The sequence below is a fragment of the Somniosus microcephalus genome, chromosome 3 (genome assembly GCF_052327205.1).
Source record: "Somniosus microcephalus isolate GS21.2 chromosome 3, FLI_Smic_1.0, whole genome shotgun sequence".
NCBI lineage: Eukaryota > Metazoa > Chordata > Chondrichthyes > Squaliformes > Somniosidae > Somniosus > Somniosus microcephalus.
Genome location: NC_140989.1, coordinates 257,368,397 through 257,388,344, shown reverse-complemented (window position 1 = coordinate 257,388,344; position 19,948 = coordinate 257,368,397). Strand labels below are relative to the sequence as shown.

The 19,948-nt window shown below is 46.7% G+C and overlaps 1 protein-coding gene across 1 annotated transcript in view; it reads right to left on the bottom strand.

Annotated features, from left to right (window-relative positions):
• The window catches only part of cdc73 (cell division cycle 73, Paf1/RNA polymerase II complex component, homolog (S. cerevisiae)), a 498,975-nt gene that overhangs the window by 440,022 nt on the left and 39,005 nt on the right, over window positions 1-19,948 (bottom strand). The window contains exons 3-6 of the mRNA XM_085982387.1: window positions 6,905-6,974; window positions 2,371-2,433; window positions 2,191-2,243; window positions 491-579 (exon numbers count right to left, since the gene is read on the bottom strand). Of these exons, the coding sequence (XP_085838513.1) occupies window positions 491-579; window positions 2,191-2,243; window positions 2,371-2,433; window positions 6,905-6,974 (275 nt within the window). The remainder of the gene's footprint in view (window positions 1-490; window positions 580-2,190; window positions 2,244-2,370; window positions 2,434-6,904; window positions 6,975-19,948) is intronic.

The following is a 19,948-nucleotide window of genomic DNA, read 5'->3' as shown; positions in this document are numbered from 1 at the left end:
CAGCATTGTAATTCTCTACTGCTACAACAGCCTGCACTTATTCCCAATGCTTCCAGCATTTATGTATATACACCTGATTGTGCATTTACCTCCTTTCTTTAGGACCGATGTCTACCCATTCCTGGTATCTGGCTCCTGTACGTCTGAGTTACTGTGTCCATAACAACCTATCGACTAACTTCGGCAATCAGTCTCATCGGAGATCCACTTTCCTCTCTCACCCTTCCTCCCCACATCTATCTAATTTAAATGATTCTCAATAACCGCTTTATCAAGAAAACAGAGGACAGGCACTTTCTCCCACCTGGATGAGAATATGGAAAATCAGAAAGGCTCAATTAGCTCAAGCCACGCTACATTTTAAAATCAAGGCAAAAGTTTTCTTCAATCTGAAAGCTACCTTCATCAAATGGGCAATATTTAGTGTGCATTCACTCATTTGTTGTAGTATCTTCATTGTACAGAAATGTTTGCAAGATTCATAGTTCACCTGATCTGCTCTGTCTGTACAATGCCTTCTTTGTGGCCTTCCAATCGAGCTGCCAAACGCTCTTTGTCAAGTCGTACACGTTCTTCATCCTAATTAAAATAAACCACTTTTTAAATTTTTCCCAAATCAGCATTGCTAATTCATTATGAAATTTATGAAACAAAATACTACCTATAATAAAATACAAGTTGTGAACTAATAAAAGGTTATGAAGCATTTCAGATCATTTCAATTATTTTTTATAAAAACACAAAAATGAACTGAACATAACATTTTTCTATATTTGATGGCCAACAGTAAATTTTGCTTAAATAGATTTGTATATTTCAGTCTAGAAACCTTTCCAAACTTAACGCCATTGTAACCTTCATGTTTACGTAGAATAGATGCATCATGTGGTATTACAACTATGGGTTCAGACAGACTCGCCACTTTTGTCCCCTCTAGATTTGATTTCTCCACGTCCACTTTGCCAACCTTCCATCGCCATAAATTTCAACTTGTTCAAAACCAAGTTGCTCATATCCTGCCCCACGCTAAGTCCAGCTTACCCAACACTCCAGTCAAAACTGATACAGTGGTTCCCTCTCCCCAAAGCATAGAGTTTTATAATCATCATCTTCAAATCCCTCCATAGCCTCGCTCCATCCTTTGATCCTCCGAATCTGGTCTGTTATTCATTCTTTCCCACCCCATCAATGTTCCCCCTAAGGTGCTCGGCACGTTTGGGAGGTTCCGCGCAGGCCACTCACCAGCTGCTGCTGCTGGAAAAGATACTATGCATGCACAGCCACGCAGCAAAGTTAAAGAGACCGCACACCAAAAAAAGATTAAAGGGAACATTGATCCCCATCCCATCACAACACTAGTGGCACAGCCTTCAGCCACCTCAGCGCTACTCTCGGCAGTTCTCTCCATCTGTCCACTCCTCTCTCTATCTTAAAAAAGCTTCGAAGCCATTGTTTTCCAAAACAAGCTTTTGTCACCATTCCCAATTACCTCACCATAATTCACTGTCTGCTCATTTATTCCTGTATTTTTTTCTACTCTACCGTAAAACACCCAAGGATGTTTGCTATATTAAAAGGTCCTATATAAATGAAAACAAATGACAAGGCTTGTATTAAATGCCAACGCATGTTTAAATAGAACAAAAAGCAGAACTGCAATTCTCAGCACACAAGCTACTGGCTCACCTATTTACTTGCAGTTCCTTATTGATGGATGAGTGCATACCACCTCATTTTCCCTCATTTCAATACATGCTTACTAGCTGTGTAAATAAAAATCTACACAGTATTACAAAATCTCTTGAATATGGAGGCACAATTGGTCACCTTTCCAGTATTAAGTATGAATCGCAGTTTAAGACGACAAAAAAAACTTAGTGACCAACAGAAATTATTCTAATCATCAGGTCTGATGAATATAAATTTTTGCTTATGCCATTGCGGCAGACCAGGTAGGTCCCTGACACTAGGATAGCTAATCTGAATTAAAATGGCAATGTAGGGAGTAAGGGCACTACTATTGGTCTCGGCACTCAATGGATAAAGAGTGGGAGGGAAGGGAAACACCATTAACAGGAGGAGTTAGTAGCTTAGAGAAACCAAATCTCGCACAGAAGTGAGTTTACTATCACAGGTGTGATAAACAGAGTTTACATTCTGAATTAGTCACAGATTGTGTAAACCAATTACCTCTATCCTGGGTTTCTTTAGTTCTGATGATATTTCTTCAGCTGCCCTTTTAACTGTTGGTTTACAACAAGCACAAGAAAGATATGCAAAAGAATGAATTAAGTTCTGAAAAAGGCATGTTGTTTTATGGATTGTTATTCCAAAAATTTTCACAATTTTATTAAAATAGACCATAGATACCTTGCGTTGATCGCTGCAAACCAATTTCTAGAGGGGCACTTCTGTCTATACTTGCAGATGTTGCTGAGAAAATAAAAAGATAAAATTAAAGGCATCAACAAATATACATCTTACAAAGTTAAGTTAGCAAATGGATTTCTCAGCAATACTCAAAGCTACTCCTTGGAACCTAAGGACTCAATTTAAAGTTTATTTTGCACTAATGCAATCTGGAATTTACTTCATTAATGACCTGATTGTGACAAATGCTGTTACAAATTGAGCAACATGAAATGTCAGATCAACTCTATCTTTAGTATTAACTTAATGAGAATACATATAGAACCATGATTCACATTTATCCTACCTACAAAGCACTTTTAAAATTCAATAATTACAAATAAAATTGATTCAGTATCTCTAATGTAATATGTTCTGTTCCATTTTCTTAACATTTAGATTTTTATTTAAGTAATTACTAATACAATGATACAATACAATAACTCTACCTACAGGATCATACCTATTCAGTTGATTTGAGTCAGACAGTATTGAATAAATACCTCGCCATCATATCCTCATTATCTTAAACTTCAAATGCGCACAACCAAGACACATTCAAAAAGTCGTAACAAAAATGGAAGAAATAAGGAAGTACAGGAAACTTTGTGCTATCCGGCACCGAGCTGCTGCCGTTGCCTAAAAAGTGCCGTACTCTCCAGAGTTAATGTTGAGAGATTCTTATCTCCGTATTTGACAACAAACACTGTTGCTTAGCAACAGCTTCTAAACACTCGGGTGTGGCCCTAAAGCTCTGTAGCTGAAGCTGTTGCTATAGCTACAGACCTTGCACAGCTTGACTGTTCAAACAAAGCAAAAAAAACAAACAAAAAGAATAAAAAACGGCTGCTGATTTTTGCCGGTGGCTCCAGATTGCCGGATAGCTCACCTCCGGATAGCGCAAAGTTTCCTGTAGTTTGACATCTTTTCCATGTTACCATCATCGTGTCAGATTTGAGGACCAGCAGCAGCAGATTAGCCATCAATTGTAAGCTAGTTTTAAGAATATTAAATATCATACGGTCTACGTGTTCACAGAGCATTTAAGCATTTTCAACTACGCCATCATGTCTCCAGGTAATGCAGAAAGATGTCAAAGCTTCTAATTTTTGAGAAGTATTTCTCCATAAATGCCCTTTAGGTTTTGCGAACCTAAAGACCAACATTAAATTATTAGTTTAGCAATTTGGAAGGAAGGTAAAGTATAACACAGCAAGGTCAGGTCTTCAGAAAGAAAAATAATAAATTTTGATTTTAAAAAGGGAGTATTCCTTCATAACTGGAAATATAGTACAGAATCGAAGCCTATCTTGTGGCATTCCCATTCCTTTTACACCAAGCCGTCTTAAGGAATGTGCCATTAGTTGAAAATGTAAATTGCAGTACCAAATCCAGTCTTTCACGTAAGTCAGGGAGTCAATACTGGAGCTCGCTGCCAACGGAAGTGGTGGAAGCGGAGATACTCAATGTTTTCAAGGGGAGACTGGATAGGCACTTGCGAGAAATAAACTTGCAGGGCTACGGGGGATAGAACGGGGGAATGGGACTGACTGGATTGCACTAGAGAGCCAGCACGGACTCGATGGGCCAAATGGCCTCCTTCTGTGACTCTATGCTGAGCACTAAGAGGTTTGGAGCATCAACTGTTATTTCAGCTAATGAGGGCTGCAAGAATGGCCAGTTTCCTCAGACTCATCTTAAAAAGGATTAACAGTACGAGGGCATACAGGAGGTCGATTTACAGAATTTAAAGATGAACAGCCTGTCCAGAGTTAGTGTCGTGCTGTCTTGACTTCTGCAGCAAACTCTCACCAACCTCTACTTTTGGAAGTTCCATGAGGCCATCTTCGGATATCCTAATCTCCAGAATGTGGCGACCTATCTCTGCATGCAGGGCCCACTCCTACAGCTGATTTTTATGCTGCTGAAGGCATCCATTGTAACATCTGTACCAGTGATGGGCAGAAAGGTCCACAACATTTCCACCACCACCAACAACAACTTGCATTCATATAGTGCCTTTAACATAATAAAACGCCCTAAGCAATGTTCCCTTTAATTTTTTTTGGGCGTGCAGGCCATTTAAGGGGCTGTGGGCCCATTCAAAATACCGCACATGCGCGATTTTTCCTATTTAGGTGGTGAGCCGGCTGTGCGGGAGCTACAGGGTGCTGTGCGGCCACACAGCTTAAAGGGAACATTGATCCCAGGGTGCTTCATAGAAACGTTATCGAACAAAGTTTGACACCGAGCCACACAAGGAGGTATTAGGACAGATGACCAAAAGCGTGGTCAAAGAGGTAGGTTTTAAGGCACGTCTTAAAGGAGAAAAGAGAGGTAGAGAGGTTTAGGGAAGGAATTCCAGAGCTTCCCTAATGGTGGAGCGATTAAAATCAGGGATGCGGAAGAGGCCTGAATTGGAGGAGCGCAGATATCTTGGAGGGTTGTAGGGCTGAAGGAGATTACAGAGATAGGGAGGGGTGAGGCCACAGAAGGATTTGAAAACAAAAATGAGAATTTTAAAATCGAGGCGTTGCTTAATATAGGTCAGCAAGCACAGGGTGATAGATGAACGGGACTTGGTGCAAGTTAGGATACGGGCAGCAGAGTTTTGGATGAGTTCAAGTTTATGGAGGGTAGAACATGGAAGGCCGGCCAGGAACGCATTGGAATAATCAAGTCTAGAGGCAACAAAGGCATGGATGAGATTTTCAGCAGCAGATGAGCTGAGGCAGGTGCAAAGTCGGGGGATGTTACGGAGGTTGAAATAGGTGGTCTTAGAGAGGGCGCCGATGTATTCAGAAGCTCATCTCTGGGTCAAATGTGACACCAAGGTTGCGAACAGTCTGGTTCAGCCTCAGACAGTTGCCAGGAAGTGGGATGGAGTTGGTGGCTAGGGAACGGTGCCAAGTTTGCACGGCATCACATAGAATAAGCAGGACTGAGCCCCTTCCTCTTGGTTTGTATATGTGGCTGTCTGTACGCTTGCCAAGTCATTGCAGACTGACTCCTTAAGTAAGGCCTATACTCCCAAGTCCAACTTACTACCAGCTGGACAATCCATTCAGCAAATGGGTCACTGCAGGCCATACACGGGGGTCGCCCCTCGACAGTTCTCAGGTCAGCAAAAGTCAATTCAAGATAAGAGAATTTGCTGGTGACCACTATACAAGAAGATCAAGCAACAAGCGTCACAAGGAAAGTGACCGTAGGATCTTGCAAAGTGAATTGACACATCCCAAATGAACTGCAAACATTTCCAGTGGCATTGAGGCTACAACTCGTCTTTCATGAGTGGCCTCCTATGTAACAGCTGCAATTGGGACTTTTCCCAATTTACAAAAAACTTAAAGATCCAGCACCAGCTAGACTGAATCCTCAACCAAAACCTGGAAGAAGACTCATATCATGCACTCATCCAGGTATGAAGCAAGAGCTAGGAATAAGGTAAAATTACAGTAGGTGGCAGAGTAATCAACCTCTTTTGCACTAGGCCATTACACCTCTTTTGCAGGATTCCCCAATCCCTATGTGAAAATACACGTCCAAATTTAATTGCTGCAAGCTTGTCCCCTGGTCACATCTGGATAATCTCTGGACATCATTATTTTGAACTTTGAGGATGAATACATTCAACATTCAGAGATCCAGAATAAATTAATCTTCCCATGCTTCTTATAATTGTATGGTAGTAGGATTAAATCCTGAATTTTTGCAGCTACCCAAGTTTGCTCACAGAGGAGCTGTCAGACATGCATGTGTGAACATCAATTGAGGGCAGGATCGAGAGTGGCTGCAATTGCCCTGCAGTCGAAAAACCTGCAGATAGCCCCGTACCAGGTCACATACGAAAAATAGTCACTTGAACAAACTACCAGAGGATCATCAGTTCCCATTGAACCATGCCCGACAAGAGGGGGGGGGGGGGGGAGAGGGAGAGTGAGAGGGCGAAGGCGGGGGGGGGAAAAGAGAGAGAGAGAGAGAGAGAGAGAGAGAAAGAAAGAGAAAAACAACTCCATTTTCCTGGCCTGATGGTAGGCGTCCCACAGTCCATTGGGCAGCAACCTCTGCACTCTGATGTCCAACACAAATCTGGTATACAGACTCCAATTGTTCCAAGAAAGTAGTGCTTCCGAATACTGGGAAAATCATTTGAAAAGTGTAGCTCTCAGAAATGGATTTCACCTAAACCATCTAGAGACGAGATCTCACTTGCTTTTAAGCCAGCAAATGTGCTTCCCATCACTAGAGTTTCTGTCAATATTGGGATTATAATGATTGGGAATCAATGCTGAACAGATGGTTTCTTTTTGGCTCCTCTTGCCCACCTTGTATGAGGTACTTAATTCTTGTTTAGTCTAGAAGGAGGCAACTTATAAACTTTCAGTCATTAACAGACTTTGCAGGGAGGAAAACATTTTAGACCTCCTATCAAAATAGTTGAGGTCAATAAAGTGGCAATTTCAATATTTATAACATTTAAAGTCATACTTACGCGTTTCACAATTTAAGTAGCTAAGTAGGTCCTTTCTGTCTGGTCTTCGAACCACGGGAATATTTTCTGTCTATTTAAAAAAATATTGAAATACAGCATTGTGTAATTCTTTTAAATACAACAGTAAAGTGCACTGCTTTACTCGATTACATTAATGGAGACTCAATTGTGTGCAGTAATAAGAGCAAATACTTTGATTGACCCAGTTATTCTGATCCCTTTCAAAATAAACTTGTTCCCTTTTTACTCTCCTATACCACATAAAATAATCCAGACCAAGAGTGAAGGCTCTGAAAGCACTGTCTGCCAGATGCACAACAGTATTGCAGGCTCATCCCTCTATTCTTCCTTCCCTTCAGTTCAATAACTGCAGCTGGGAAAAGTTATGCATATAAAGCTACCTCTAACCACCTCATTATACTGCACACACATCACAATATATGACCAGGCAGGCACATGTCACTAACAGAGGATAATATACCTCACATTCCAGGGAAATTAATAATGAATCAAGGACTGGAACTCACTAAAGTTAACATAAGCAAGAAAACAATATTAGAAAAAATAATGGCACGAAAGACTGGCAAATCCCCAGGACCTGATGGTTTCCACCCCAAGGTTTTAAAGGAAGGTGAGGAAATTGCAGATGCTTTGGCCATAATCTTCCAAAACTCTCTTGATTCAGGAATTGTCCCTTTAGATTGGAAAATTACATATGTAATTCCATTATTTAAGAAAGGTAAGAGTGAGAAACTAGGAAATTATAGATCAGTTAGTATAACATCTGTTGTGGGGAAGTTATTGGAATCTATAATTAAGGATAGAGTGACTGAGACTTAAGAGAAATTTAAGCTGATTAGAGAGAGAGCAAACATAGATTTGTAAAGGGTAGGTCATGTCTAACGAACCTAATTGATTTTTTAAAGGAACTAACTAAAGTAGGAGATAGGGGAATGTCAATGGATGTAGTTCATACATTCTATAACGTTCCACACAAGCGTCTGTTAGCTAAAATTAAAGCTCATGGAATTGAAAGCAAATTATTGACCTGGTTAGGAGAATGGTTAAGTGGTAGAAGACAGTGCAGGGATAATGGGTATGTACACGAATTGGAAGGAAGTGACTAGTGGTGTCCAACAACAATCTGTGCTGGGCCTCAACTATTCACTCTATTTATTAATGACTTGGATAACACAATAGAGAGCCATATATCCAAGTTTGCCGATGACACAGAGACTGGTGGTGTAGTAAGTAGTGTCGACAGGAGCATAAAATTACAAAGAGACATTGATAGATTAAGTGAGGCAAAACTATAGCAGATAGACTTCAACGCAGCCAAGTGTGAGGTCATCCATTTTGGGCCAGAAGAGAATAGATCAGAGTATTATTTAAATGGTGAAAAGCTAGGAACAGTAGAGGTCCAAATAGATTTAGGGGTCTATGTACACAGATCACTAAAATTTAGTGGTCAGGTATAAAAAAGTAATCAAAAAGGCAAATGGAATGTTAGCCTTTATAACTAGAGGGCTAGGATATAAAGGGGAGGAGGTTTTGCTATGCCTATACAAAGCCCTGGTTAGACCACATCTGAAGTATTGTGTACAGTTCTGGGCACCACAGCTTAGGAAGTATATATTGGCTTTGGAAGGCATGCAGCGCAGATTCACAAGAATGTTACCAGGGCTCCAAGGGTTAGATTAGGAGGAGAGATTACATAAATTAGGCTTGTATTCCCTGGAATATAGAAGGTTAAGGGGTAATTTGATTACGTTTTTTCAAATTTTGAAAGGAATTGATAGGATAGCGAGAAACCTTTTCCGCTGGTGGGGGAGTCCAGGATGGGGGGTATAGATCTTAAGAGCTAGGCCATCCAGGAGAGAAGTTAGGAAACACTTCTTCATGCAAAGGGTGGTAGAAGTGTAGAACTCTCTCCCACAAAAAGCAGTAGATCCTAGCTCAATTAATCATTTTAAATCTGAGATCGATAAGAATTTTGGTAGACAAGGCCACAAAAGGATATGGAGCCAAGGCAAATGGATGGAGTTAGGTCACAAGTCAGCCATGATCTCATTGAATGGCATAACAGGCTCGAGGGGCTGAATGGTCTACTCCTGGCCCGATATGTAAATACAACAGGTGGCATTTGTACTTAGCCATACAAAGCAATACGAGACCACTCCTAACCTCTTGATCAGTGCTATTAACTGATCTCACCCAGGGCTGTGTTGGGGCATTACAAATGGCTTCAGCATTCACAGACCTGGTGGGTGGGTTGGAAGAGAGAAATGAGAGCCAGGAACCCTGTACCCGATTGCTATTCAGTGTTCCCACTGAAAAATGCGCGCACGAACGTTGGGACATGTTTGACGAACAGTCAGAGGTCGTGGTTCACATTGGTACCAACGACAAAGGTAGAAAGACGGATGAGGTCCTGCAACAAGAATTTAGGGAGCCAGGTAGCAGATTAAAAAGCAGGACCTCAAAGGCTGTAATCTCTGGATTATTCCCGGTGCCACGTGCTAGTGAGTATAGGAATAGGATAGAGATGATGAATGCGTGGCTAAAGAGTTGGTGCAGGAGGGAGGCCTTTAGATTCCTGGATCACTGGGTCTCTTTCTGGGGAAGGTGGGACCTGTACAAGTTGGACGGGTTGCACCTGAACTAGAACGGGACCAACATCCTTGCAGGGAGGTTTGCTAATGCTGTTGGGGGGGGGGGTTTAAACTAACTCGGCAGGGGGATGGGATACGGCGTGGAGCTATAGTAGGGGGTGATGCACAGCCAAATAAATACAGAGGAAAAAATAAGTCAGTCTGGAAGGCAGAGCAAATATATAATGGCACAAGGGAGTATGGCAAGGCTGGATGGCATTTATTTTAATGCAAGGAGTCTTGCGAGTAAGGCAGATGAATTGAAGGTGTTGATGAACACATGGGCGTATGAAATTGTTGCTTTCACAGAGACATGGTTGAGGGAGGGGCAGCACTGGCAGCTCAATATTCCAGGGTATAGAATCTTCAGGTGAGACAGAGGGGGGTGTAAAAGAGATGGGGGGTGTCGCAATATTAATCAAGGAGTCAATTATGCAGTAAGGAGGTATGATATCTTAGCAGGTTCCTCTAATGAGGCCATATGGGTAGAAGTTGAAAACAAAAAGGGGGCAAGCACTTTGCTGAGAGTGTACTATAAGCCCCTAAACAGTCAGGGGGAGATAGAGGAACAGATATGTAGGCAAATCTCAGAAGTGTAGAAATAATAGGGTAATACCAGTAGGGGATTTCAACTTCCCCAATATTAACTGGGATAGTCAGAGTGTGAAAGGCTTAGAGGGTGCGGAATTCTTCAAGTGCATCCAGGAGAACTTTTTGAGCCAGCATGTAGAAAGTTCTACAAGAGAGGGGGCAGTACTGGACCTAATTCTAGAGAATGTAGCCGGGCAAGTGGTAGAAGTGTCAGTAGGAGAGCATTTTGGTGACAGTGGCCATAATTCGGTGAGATTTAAGGTAGTCATGGAAAAGGACAAAGATGGACCGGAAATAAAGGTTCTAAATTGGGGGGGGAAGGCCGATTTTAATTTGATACGGCATGATCTGGCCAAAGTGGACTGGGATCAGCTACTTGCAGGAAAATCCACATCAGAGCAGTGGGAGTCTTTCAGAAAGGAAATAGAGAGAGTACAAGGCCAACATGTTCCTGTAAAGGTCAAGGGCGAGACCAACAAGCCCAGGGAACCCTGGATGTCAAGGGATATACAAGAATGGATTAGGAAAAAAAGGAAGGCTTTTGGCAGATACAAAGGACTAAAAACAGTGGAAGCACTAGAGGAGTATAGAAAGTGCAGGGGGGTATTTAAAAAAGAAATTAGGAGAGTGAAGAGGGAGCATGAAAAAACAATGGCGGGCAAAATAAAAGAAAATCCCAAGGTGTTTTATAAGTATGTACTAGCTGGGGGTGCCGAGGCTTTTTTGAGGGCATATTGTTGTTGGAAGAGAGAGCGAGCAAGTTGGGGGGAAGCGAGCGAGCGACTGGGGGGGAAAGAGAGAGAGCGACTGGGGGGGGAAAGAGAGCGAGCGAGCGACGGGGGGGGGGGGGGGGGGAAAAAGAGAGCGAGCGACGGGGGGGGGGGGGGGGAAAAAGAGAGCGAGCGACCTGGGGGGGGGGAAGAGAGCGAGCGACCGGGGGGGGGGGAAAGAGAGCGAGCGACCGGGGGGGGGGAAAGAGAGCGAGCGACCGGGGGGGGGGAAAGAGAGCGAGCGACGGGGGGGGGGGGGAAAAGAGAGCGAGCGACCGGGGGGGGGGGAAAAGAGAGCGAGCGACTGGGGGGGGAAGAGAGAGCGCGACTGGGGGGGAAGAGAGAGCGCGACTGGGGGGGAAGAGAGAGCGCGACTGGGGGGGAAGAGAGAGCGCGACTGGGGGGGAAGAGAGAGCGCGACTGGGGGGGAAGAGAGAGCGCGACTGGGGGGGAAGAGAGAGCGCGACTGGGGGGGAAGAGAGAGCGCGACTGGGGGGGAAGAGAGAGCGCGACTGGGGGGGAAGAGAGAGCGCGACTGGGGGGGAAGAGAGAGCGCGACTGGGGGGGAAGAGAGAGCGCGACTGGGGGGGAAGAGAGAGCGCGACTGGGGGGGAAGAGAGAGCGCGACTGGGGGGGAAGAGAGAGCGCGACTGGGGGGGAAGAGAGAGCGCGACTGGGGGGGAAGAGAGAGCGCGACTGGGGGGGAAGAGAGAGCGCGACTGGGGGGGAAGAGAGAGCGCGACTGGGGGGGAAGAGAGAGCGCGACTGGGGGGGAAGAGAGAGCGCGACTGGGGGGGAAGAGAGAGCGCGACTGGGGGGGAAGAGAGAGCGCGACTGGGGGGGAAGAGAGAGCGCGACTGGGGGGGAAGAGAGAGCGCGACTGGGGGGGAAGAGAGAGCGCGACTGGGGGGGAAGAGAGAGCGCGACTGGGGGGGAAGAGAGAGCGCGACTGGGGGGGAAGAGAGAGCGCGACTGGGGGGGGAAGAGAGAGCGCGACTGGGGGGGGAAGAGAGAGCGCGACTGGGGGGGAAGAGAGAGCGCGACTGGGGGGGAAGAGAGAGCGCGACTGGGGGGGAAGAGAGAGCGCGACTGGGGGGGAAGAGAGAGCGCGACTGGGGGGGAAGAGAGAGCGCGACTGGGGGGGAAGAGAGAGCGCGACTGGGGGGGAAGAGAGAGCGCGACTGGGGGGGAAGAGAGAGCGCGACTGGGGGGGAAGAGAGAGCGCGACTGGGGGGGAAGAGAGAGCGCGACTGGGGGGGAAGAGAGAGCGCGACTGGGGGGGAAGAGAGAGCGCGACTGGGGGGGAAGAGAGAGCGCGACTGGGGGGGGGAAGAGAGAGCGCGACTGGGGGGGGAAGAGAGAGCGCGACTGGGGGGGGAAGAGAGAGCGCGACTGGGGGGGAAGAGAGAGCGCGACTGGGGGGGAAGAGAGAGCGCGACTGGGGGGGAAGAGAGAGCGCGACTGGGGGGGAAGAGAGAGCGCGACTGGGGGGGAAGAGAGAGCGCGACTGGGGGGGAAGAGAGAGCGCGACTGGGGGGGAAGAGAGAGCGCGACTGGGGGGGAAGAGAGAGCGCGACTGGGGGGGAAGAGAGAGCGCGACTGGGGGGGAAGAGAGAGCGCGACTGGGGGGGAAGAGAGAGCGCGACTGGGGGGGAAGAGAGAGCGCGACTGGGGGGGAAGAGAGAGCGCGACTGGGGGGGAAGAGAGAGCGCGACTGGGGGGGAAGAGAGAGCGCGACTGGGGGGGAAGAGAGAGCGCGACTGGGGGGGAAGAGAGAGCGCGACTGGGGGGGAAGAGAGAGCGCGACTGGGGGGGAAGAGAGAGCGCGACTGGGGGGGAAGAGAGAGCGCGACTGGGGGGGAAGAGAGAGCGCGACTGGGGGGGAAGAGAGAGCGCGACTGGGGGGGAAGAGAGAGCGCGACTGGGGGGGGAAGAGAGAGCGCGACTGGGGGGGGAAGAGAGAGCGCGACTGGGGGGGAAGAGAGAGCGCGACTGGGGGGGAAGAGAGAGCGCGACTGGGGGGGAAGAGAGAGCGCGACTGGGGGGGAAGAGAGAGCGCGACTGGGGGGGAAGAGAGAGCGCGACTGGGGGGGAAGAGAGAGCGCGACTGGGGGGGAAGAGAGAGCGCGACTGGGGGGGAAGAGAGAGCGCGACTGGGGGGGAAGAGAGAGCGCGACTGGGGGGGAAGAGAGAGCGCGACTGGGGGGGAAGAGAGAGCGCGACTGGGGGGGAAGAGAGAGCGCGACTGGGGGGGAAGAGAGAGCGCGACTGGGGGGGAAGAGAGAGCGCGACTGGGGGGGAAGAGAGAGCGCGACTGGGGGGGAAGAGAGAGCGCGACTGGGGGGGAAGAGAGAGCGCGACTGGGGGGGAAGAGAGAGCGCGACTGGGGGGGAAGAGAGAGCGCGACTGGGGGGGAAGAGAGAGCGCGACTGGGGGGGAAGAGAGAGCGCGACTGGGGGGGAAGAGAGAGCGCGACTGGGGGGGAAGAGAGAGCGCGACTGGGGGGGAAGAGAGAGCGCGACTGGGGGGGAAGAGAGAGCGCGACTGGGGGGGAAGAGAGAGCGCGACTGGGGGGGGAAGAGAGAGCGCGACTGGGGGGGAAGAGAGAGCGCGACTGGGGGGGAAGAGAGAGCGCGACTGGGGGGGAAGAGAGAGCGCGACTGGGGGGGAAGAGAGAGCGCGACTGGGGGGGAAGAGAGAGCGCGACTGGGGGGGAAGAGAGAGCGCGACTGGGGGGGAAGAGAGAGCGCGACTGGGGGGGAAGAGAGAGCGCGACTGGGGGGGAAGAGAGAGCGCGACTGGGGGGGAAGAGAGAGCGCGACTGGGGGGGAAGAGAGAGCGCGACTGGGGGGGAAGAGAGAGCGCGACTGGGGGGGAAGAGAGAGCGCGACTGGGGGGGGAAGAGAGAGCGCGACTGGGGGGGAAGAGAGAGCGCGACTGGGGGGGAAGAGAGAGCGCGACTGGGGGGGAAGAGAGAGCGCGACTGGGGGGGAAGAGAGAGCGCGACTGGGGGGGGAAGAGAGAGCGCGACTGGGGGGGAAGAGAGAGCGCGACTGGGGGGGAAGAGAGAGCGCGACTGGGGGGGGGGGAAGAGAGAGAGCGACTGGGGGGGGAAGAGAGAGAGCGACTGGGGGGGCGGGGGAAGAGAGAGGGGGGGAGGGGGGGAGAGAGAGGACTAATTAATAGAAAGAACTGTAACCAAATAGTATTAACTTTTATCGACAACTGAGATGCTCTTTTTTTCCCACACTTAGACACGACAAACACGTACCACTCTTTAACCTATCATAGTAAAAGATCAAACTTAACATGAAATCCTTATATATTTCGACCTGGAATATCCAAGGTCTACGCTCTTCGGTGCTCGACGTGAAGAGTAGGACCCCAGAGTTCATAGATGAAACTAAAGATCTAGATATTATCATTTTACAGGAAACTTGGTATAAAGGAAAAGGACACACTGGCTGTCCCCAAGGGTACACTGAGCTGGTGGTCCCCTCCAATAAATTACCAAGAGTAACCCAAGGCAGAGACTCCGGTGGCATACTGATCTGGTTTAAAACAGAACTTAAGAATGACATCAAATTGATAAAAAAGGGCGAAAACCACATGTGGCTCAAAATTGAGAGGGAGATTATCTCTAACACCCAAGATGTTTACATTTGCGCACTTTATATCCCCCCAATGGATTCCCCGTACTTTAAAGAGGACACCTTCTCCAACATAGAGGGGGAAATTATCCAATACCAGGCCCAGGGGAACGTGTTGATCTGTGGGGACCTCAATTCAAGAACTGGCGAAGAACCAGACTTCACCAATAATCAGGGAAACAATTACGTATTCGGGAATAACCACTTCGATATCCCTTCCCTTCCATACAGGCATAACTGCGACAAGCAGACAAATACCAACGGAAAACAGCTCCTACAGCTCTGTCGAAGCCTGGGTCTGTACATTGTCAATGGTAGGTTCATAGGAGACCTCCTAGGAAGATCGACCTATTGCTCACCTCTTGGCTGCAGCACAGTAGACTATATGATTACAGATTTGGACCCATCCTCTTTCAGAGCATTCACAGTCAAAACACAAAACACTGTCAGATCACAGTCAATTACTATGTATCTCAAAAAGACAGAAACAAACAACATAGAAACACAACCCAGTAAACTGTACAACACCAAAAAATCGTACAGATGGGCCAAAAACGACACGGAAAAATACCAGAAAACAATTAGCAATGCATCAACTCAAGCTCTCTTGGACACCTTTCTGGATAACATATACACTCACAATAAAGAAGGCGTAAACCGGGCAGTAAATAACCTAAACAATATTTTTGATAATTTGGCAACAAGGGCAAACTTGAAAGCTCGCAAGAACAAACCCAAAACAAAAAACTATGAAAAATGGTTTGACCCAGATTGCCATAACATGAGGAAAAAACTTAGAAAAATATCAAACCAAAAACACAGACATCCAGAAAACGAGGAATTACGCCTTACTTATTGTCAGACACTAACACAATACAGAAACACACTCAGAACCAAAAAAGAGCAATATATTAAGAATACACTCAGCTCCATTGAGGAATCCATTGATTCCAATTGTTTCTGGGACAACTTGAATACACTACACAAAAAACACGACGAATTGGCCATTCAAAATGGGGACACATGGGAAAACCACTTTGAAAAATTATACCAGAAAAACACACTAAGGCCAGAGCAACACCAAATATGCAAAAAACTGGAAAAGCTAGAAATGGCCATAAAAGATAACCAAAACCCGCTGGACTCCATAATAACAGAAAAAGAACTTTTTGAAAAACTCAAGGACCTGCGACCAGGAAAAGCTTGCGGGACAGACGGCATACTAAACGAGATGATTAAACACACAGACGACAAAATGAAACTGGCTATCCTAAAACTCTTCAACTTGGTTCTGAGTGTCGGTTACTTCCCTGATATCTGGAACAAAGGACTCATAACGCCCATATACAAAAGTGGGGACAAAGTCGACCCAAATAACTATCGAGGCATCTGTGTAAACAGTAACCTGGGGAAGGTATTCTGTAGTATCATAAACAAAAGACTTATAAACTTCCTTGAGGAGCACAATGTCTTGAGTAAAAGCCAAATTGGATTCCTGCCAAACTATAGAACATCAGATCATATCTTCACCCTACACACCCTAATTGACAAACACGTTCACCATAACAAAAGCAAAATCTACGCATGCTTTATAGATTTCCAGAAGGCTTTCGACTCCATCTGGCATGACGGTTTATTCCTGAAACTTATCGAAAGCGGGGTAGGGGGAAAAACATATGATGTAATTAAATCAATGTATACAAACAACAAATGTGCAGTTAAAATTGGAGACAAACAAACAAAATACTTCCCACAGGGGTGGGGGGTGACGCAGGGCTCGCCAATCTCACCGACACTCTTTAATATTTACATAAATGAATTGGCAAAACTACTTGAACAATCTACAGCACCCGGCCTCACCCTATATGAATCCAAGGTTAAATTCCTCCTCTATGCAGACGACCTGGTTCTGCTGTCACCAACTAAGGAGGGTCTACAGCAGAACCTGGATCTGCTGGAGTCGTACTGCCAGACTTGGGCCCTGACAATAAATCCCCAAAAAACCAAAGTCCTTGTGTTCCAGCAAAGATCCAGACATCAGGGACCCAAAATAAATTTCACACTAGGAACAACCAAAATTGAACAAACCACTAACTACACATACTTGGGCTTAAAAATCAGTTCTACGGGAAACTTCAAACTGGCTGTGAATGAACTGAAAGAGAAAGCTAGAAGGGCTTTCTATGCCATTAAAAAATCAATCCAAATAGAAATCCCAATTAGCATTTGGCTAAAAAATTTCAAATCAGTAATTGAACCAATTGCACTCTATGGCAGTGAGGTGTGGGGACCGCTAACACAACAAGAATTTGCAAAATGGGACAAACACCCAATTGAGATCCTACATGCAGAATTCTGTAAAAGTATCCTCCGGACTCAAAGGAAAACAGTAAACAATGCATGCAGGGCGGAACTAGGCCAATATCCATTAATATCACTATCCAAAAAAGAGCCACCAAATTTTGGAATCACCTACAAATAAGCAACCCCCAATGCTATCACTACGACGCCCTGAAATGCCAAGAGCTGACCATAAAGAAGAATACCCTCAGTCAACTAGTCCTGGGACTCAGTGAAGTAACTACTAACACTACTAACAATAACTAGCCCCAGGACAGTGACAGCGTAACACAAAGAATTCGACCCAACACAATCGTCGCTAAGCAAAAGGAAAAATATCTGACATATTGGGCAGAAACAACAAAAACCCAAAGCAAACTCAATTGCTACTTGGCCCTAAACAGACAATACAACATAGCTGATTACCTGACCATGGTAAAGGACAGCAAACTGAGAAAAATCCTGACAATGTACAGACTTAGTGAACATAGCCTGGCGATCGAAAAAGGTAGACACAGGCAGACCCGGCTACCAAGAGAGGACAGGATATGCTCTCACTGCAGTCAGGGAATGGTGGAGACAGAGATGCACTTCCTCACAGCTTGTAGAAAATATCAGGGCATAAGGGAGAATTTCTACCCAAAATTTACAAAAATATGCCCGGAATTCAGAAAATTGAATGACAACCAAAAACTCCCATACCTACTAGGGGAAGAGAGAAGTTGCATAACACTAGCGGCACACTATGTTACAGCTTGCCATAAACAGAGGGACAACCACTAAAGATAAGAGTATATATAAATTATATGAAAGTATATTTATACACTCAGGGATATATCTGTTTATACACTGTATGGATAGATCTGTATTTTTGTGAACAAACCTGAATGTTTTCCGATGCTTTGGCAACATAAGATGTAACTTGTCATGCCAATAAAGCGATTTGAATTGAATTGAATTGAATTGAGAGGATAGAGGGGGGGGGGGGGGGGAAAGAGGATAACCAGGGAAAGAGTAGGGTCCATTAGGGACCAAAGTGGCAATCTGTGTGTAGAGCCGGAAGATGTAGGGGAGGTTTTAAATGAATATTTTGTATCTGTGTTCACTATGGAGAAGGACGATGTAGGTATAGAAATCAGGCAGGGGGATTGTGATATACTTGAACAAATTAGTATTGAGGGAGGAGGTACTAGCGGTTTTAGCGGGCTTAAAAGTGGACAAATCCCCAGGCCCAGACGAGATATATCCCAGGCTGCTGTGTGAGGCAAGCAAGGAGATTGCAGGGGCTCTGACACAAATTTTCAGAACTTCTCTGGCCACAGGGGAGGTGCCAGAGGACTGGAGAACAGCTAACGTAGTACCATTATTCAAGAAGGGTAGTAGGAATAAACCAGGGAATTACAGGCCAGTGAGCCCAACATCAGTGGTAGGGAAATTATTGAAAAAAATTCTGAGGGACAGAATTAGTCTCCACTTGGAGAGGCAAGGATTAAATCAAGGACAGTCAGCATGGCTTTGTCAGAGGGAGATCATGTCTAACCAAATTGAGTGAATTTTTCGAGGGGGTGACTAGGTGTGTGGAGGAGGGTAGTGCAGTTGATGTAGTCTACATGGACTTCAGTAAGGCTTTTGACAAAGTCCCGCATGGGAGACTGGTCAAGAAGGTAAGAGCCCATGGGATCCAGGGCAATTTAGCACATTGGATCCAAAATTGGCTTAGTGGCAGGAGGCAGAGGGTGATGGTCGAAGGTTGTTTTTGTGACTGGAAGCCTATGTCCAGTGGTGTACCGCAGGGATCGGTGCTGGGTCCCTTGCTGTTTGTTATGTACATTAATGATTTAGATATGAATGTAGGAGGTATGATCACCAAGTTCGCAGATGACACGAAAGTTGGTGGAGTGGTAAATAGCGAGGAGGGAAGCCTCAGGCTACAGGACGATATAGACGGGTTGGTCAGATGGGCAGAACAGTGGCAAATGGAATTTAACCCTGAAAAGTGTGAGGTGATGCATTTTGGGAGGACTAACAAGGCAAGGGAATACACAATGAATGGTAGGACCCTAGGAAGGACAGAGGATCAGAGGGACCTTGGTGTGCATGTACATAGATCCCTGAAGGACAGGTAGATAAGGTGGTTAAAAAGGCATATGGGATACTTACCTTCATTAGCCTAGCCGAGGCATAGAATACAAGAGCAGGGAGGTTATGATGGAGCTGTACAAAATGCTAGTTAGGCCACAGCTGGAATACTGTGTGCAGTTCTGGTCGCCACACTATAGGAAGGATGTGATTGCATTGGAGAGGGTGCAGAGGAGATTCACCAGGATGTTACCTGGGCTGGAGCGCTTCGGCTATGAAGAGAGACTGGACAGGCTGGGGTTGTTTTCCTTAGAGCAGAGAAGGCGGAGAGGGGACCCGATTGAGGTGTACAAAATTATAAGGGGCATAGATAGGGTAGATAGAAAGGAAATTTTCCCCTTAGTAGAGGGGTCAATAACCAGGGGGCATAGTTTCAAGGTAAGGGGCAGGAGTTTTAGAGGGGATTTGAGGAAAAACTTTTTCACTCAGAGGGTGGTTGTAATCTGGAACTCACTGCCTGAAAGGGTGGTAGAGGCAGAAACCCTCACAACATTCAAGAAGCATTTAGATGAGCAGTTGAAACGCCATAGCATACAAGGCTATGGACCAAGTGCTAGAAAATGGGATTAGAATAGACAGGGCTTGATGGCCAGCGCAGACATGATGGGCCGAAGGGCCTCTTTCTGTGCTGTATAACTCTGTGGCCTAGAAATTGGGTATAGCCCCGCTTGGGGCGTTAGAATTGGCGGAGCGCAAATTTTATAGCCAGGCGCAACTTATCGACACCTCGTGCGATATTGGGTTGCAGCGCCCCAAAGGTGATTGAGGTGCGAAATCAGGCGTTACACGGGGCACCTAAGGCGCTAACATGCCGGCACTACTCAATATCGGGGCGGGCGGGCGCAGCGCAGGTGCTCTCAAATACCGATGACCACGAGACTTCCCGGCGCCGGCCAGCTCTTA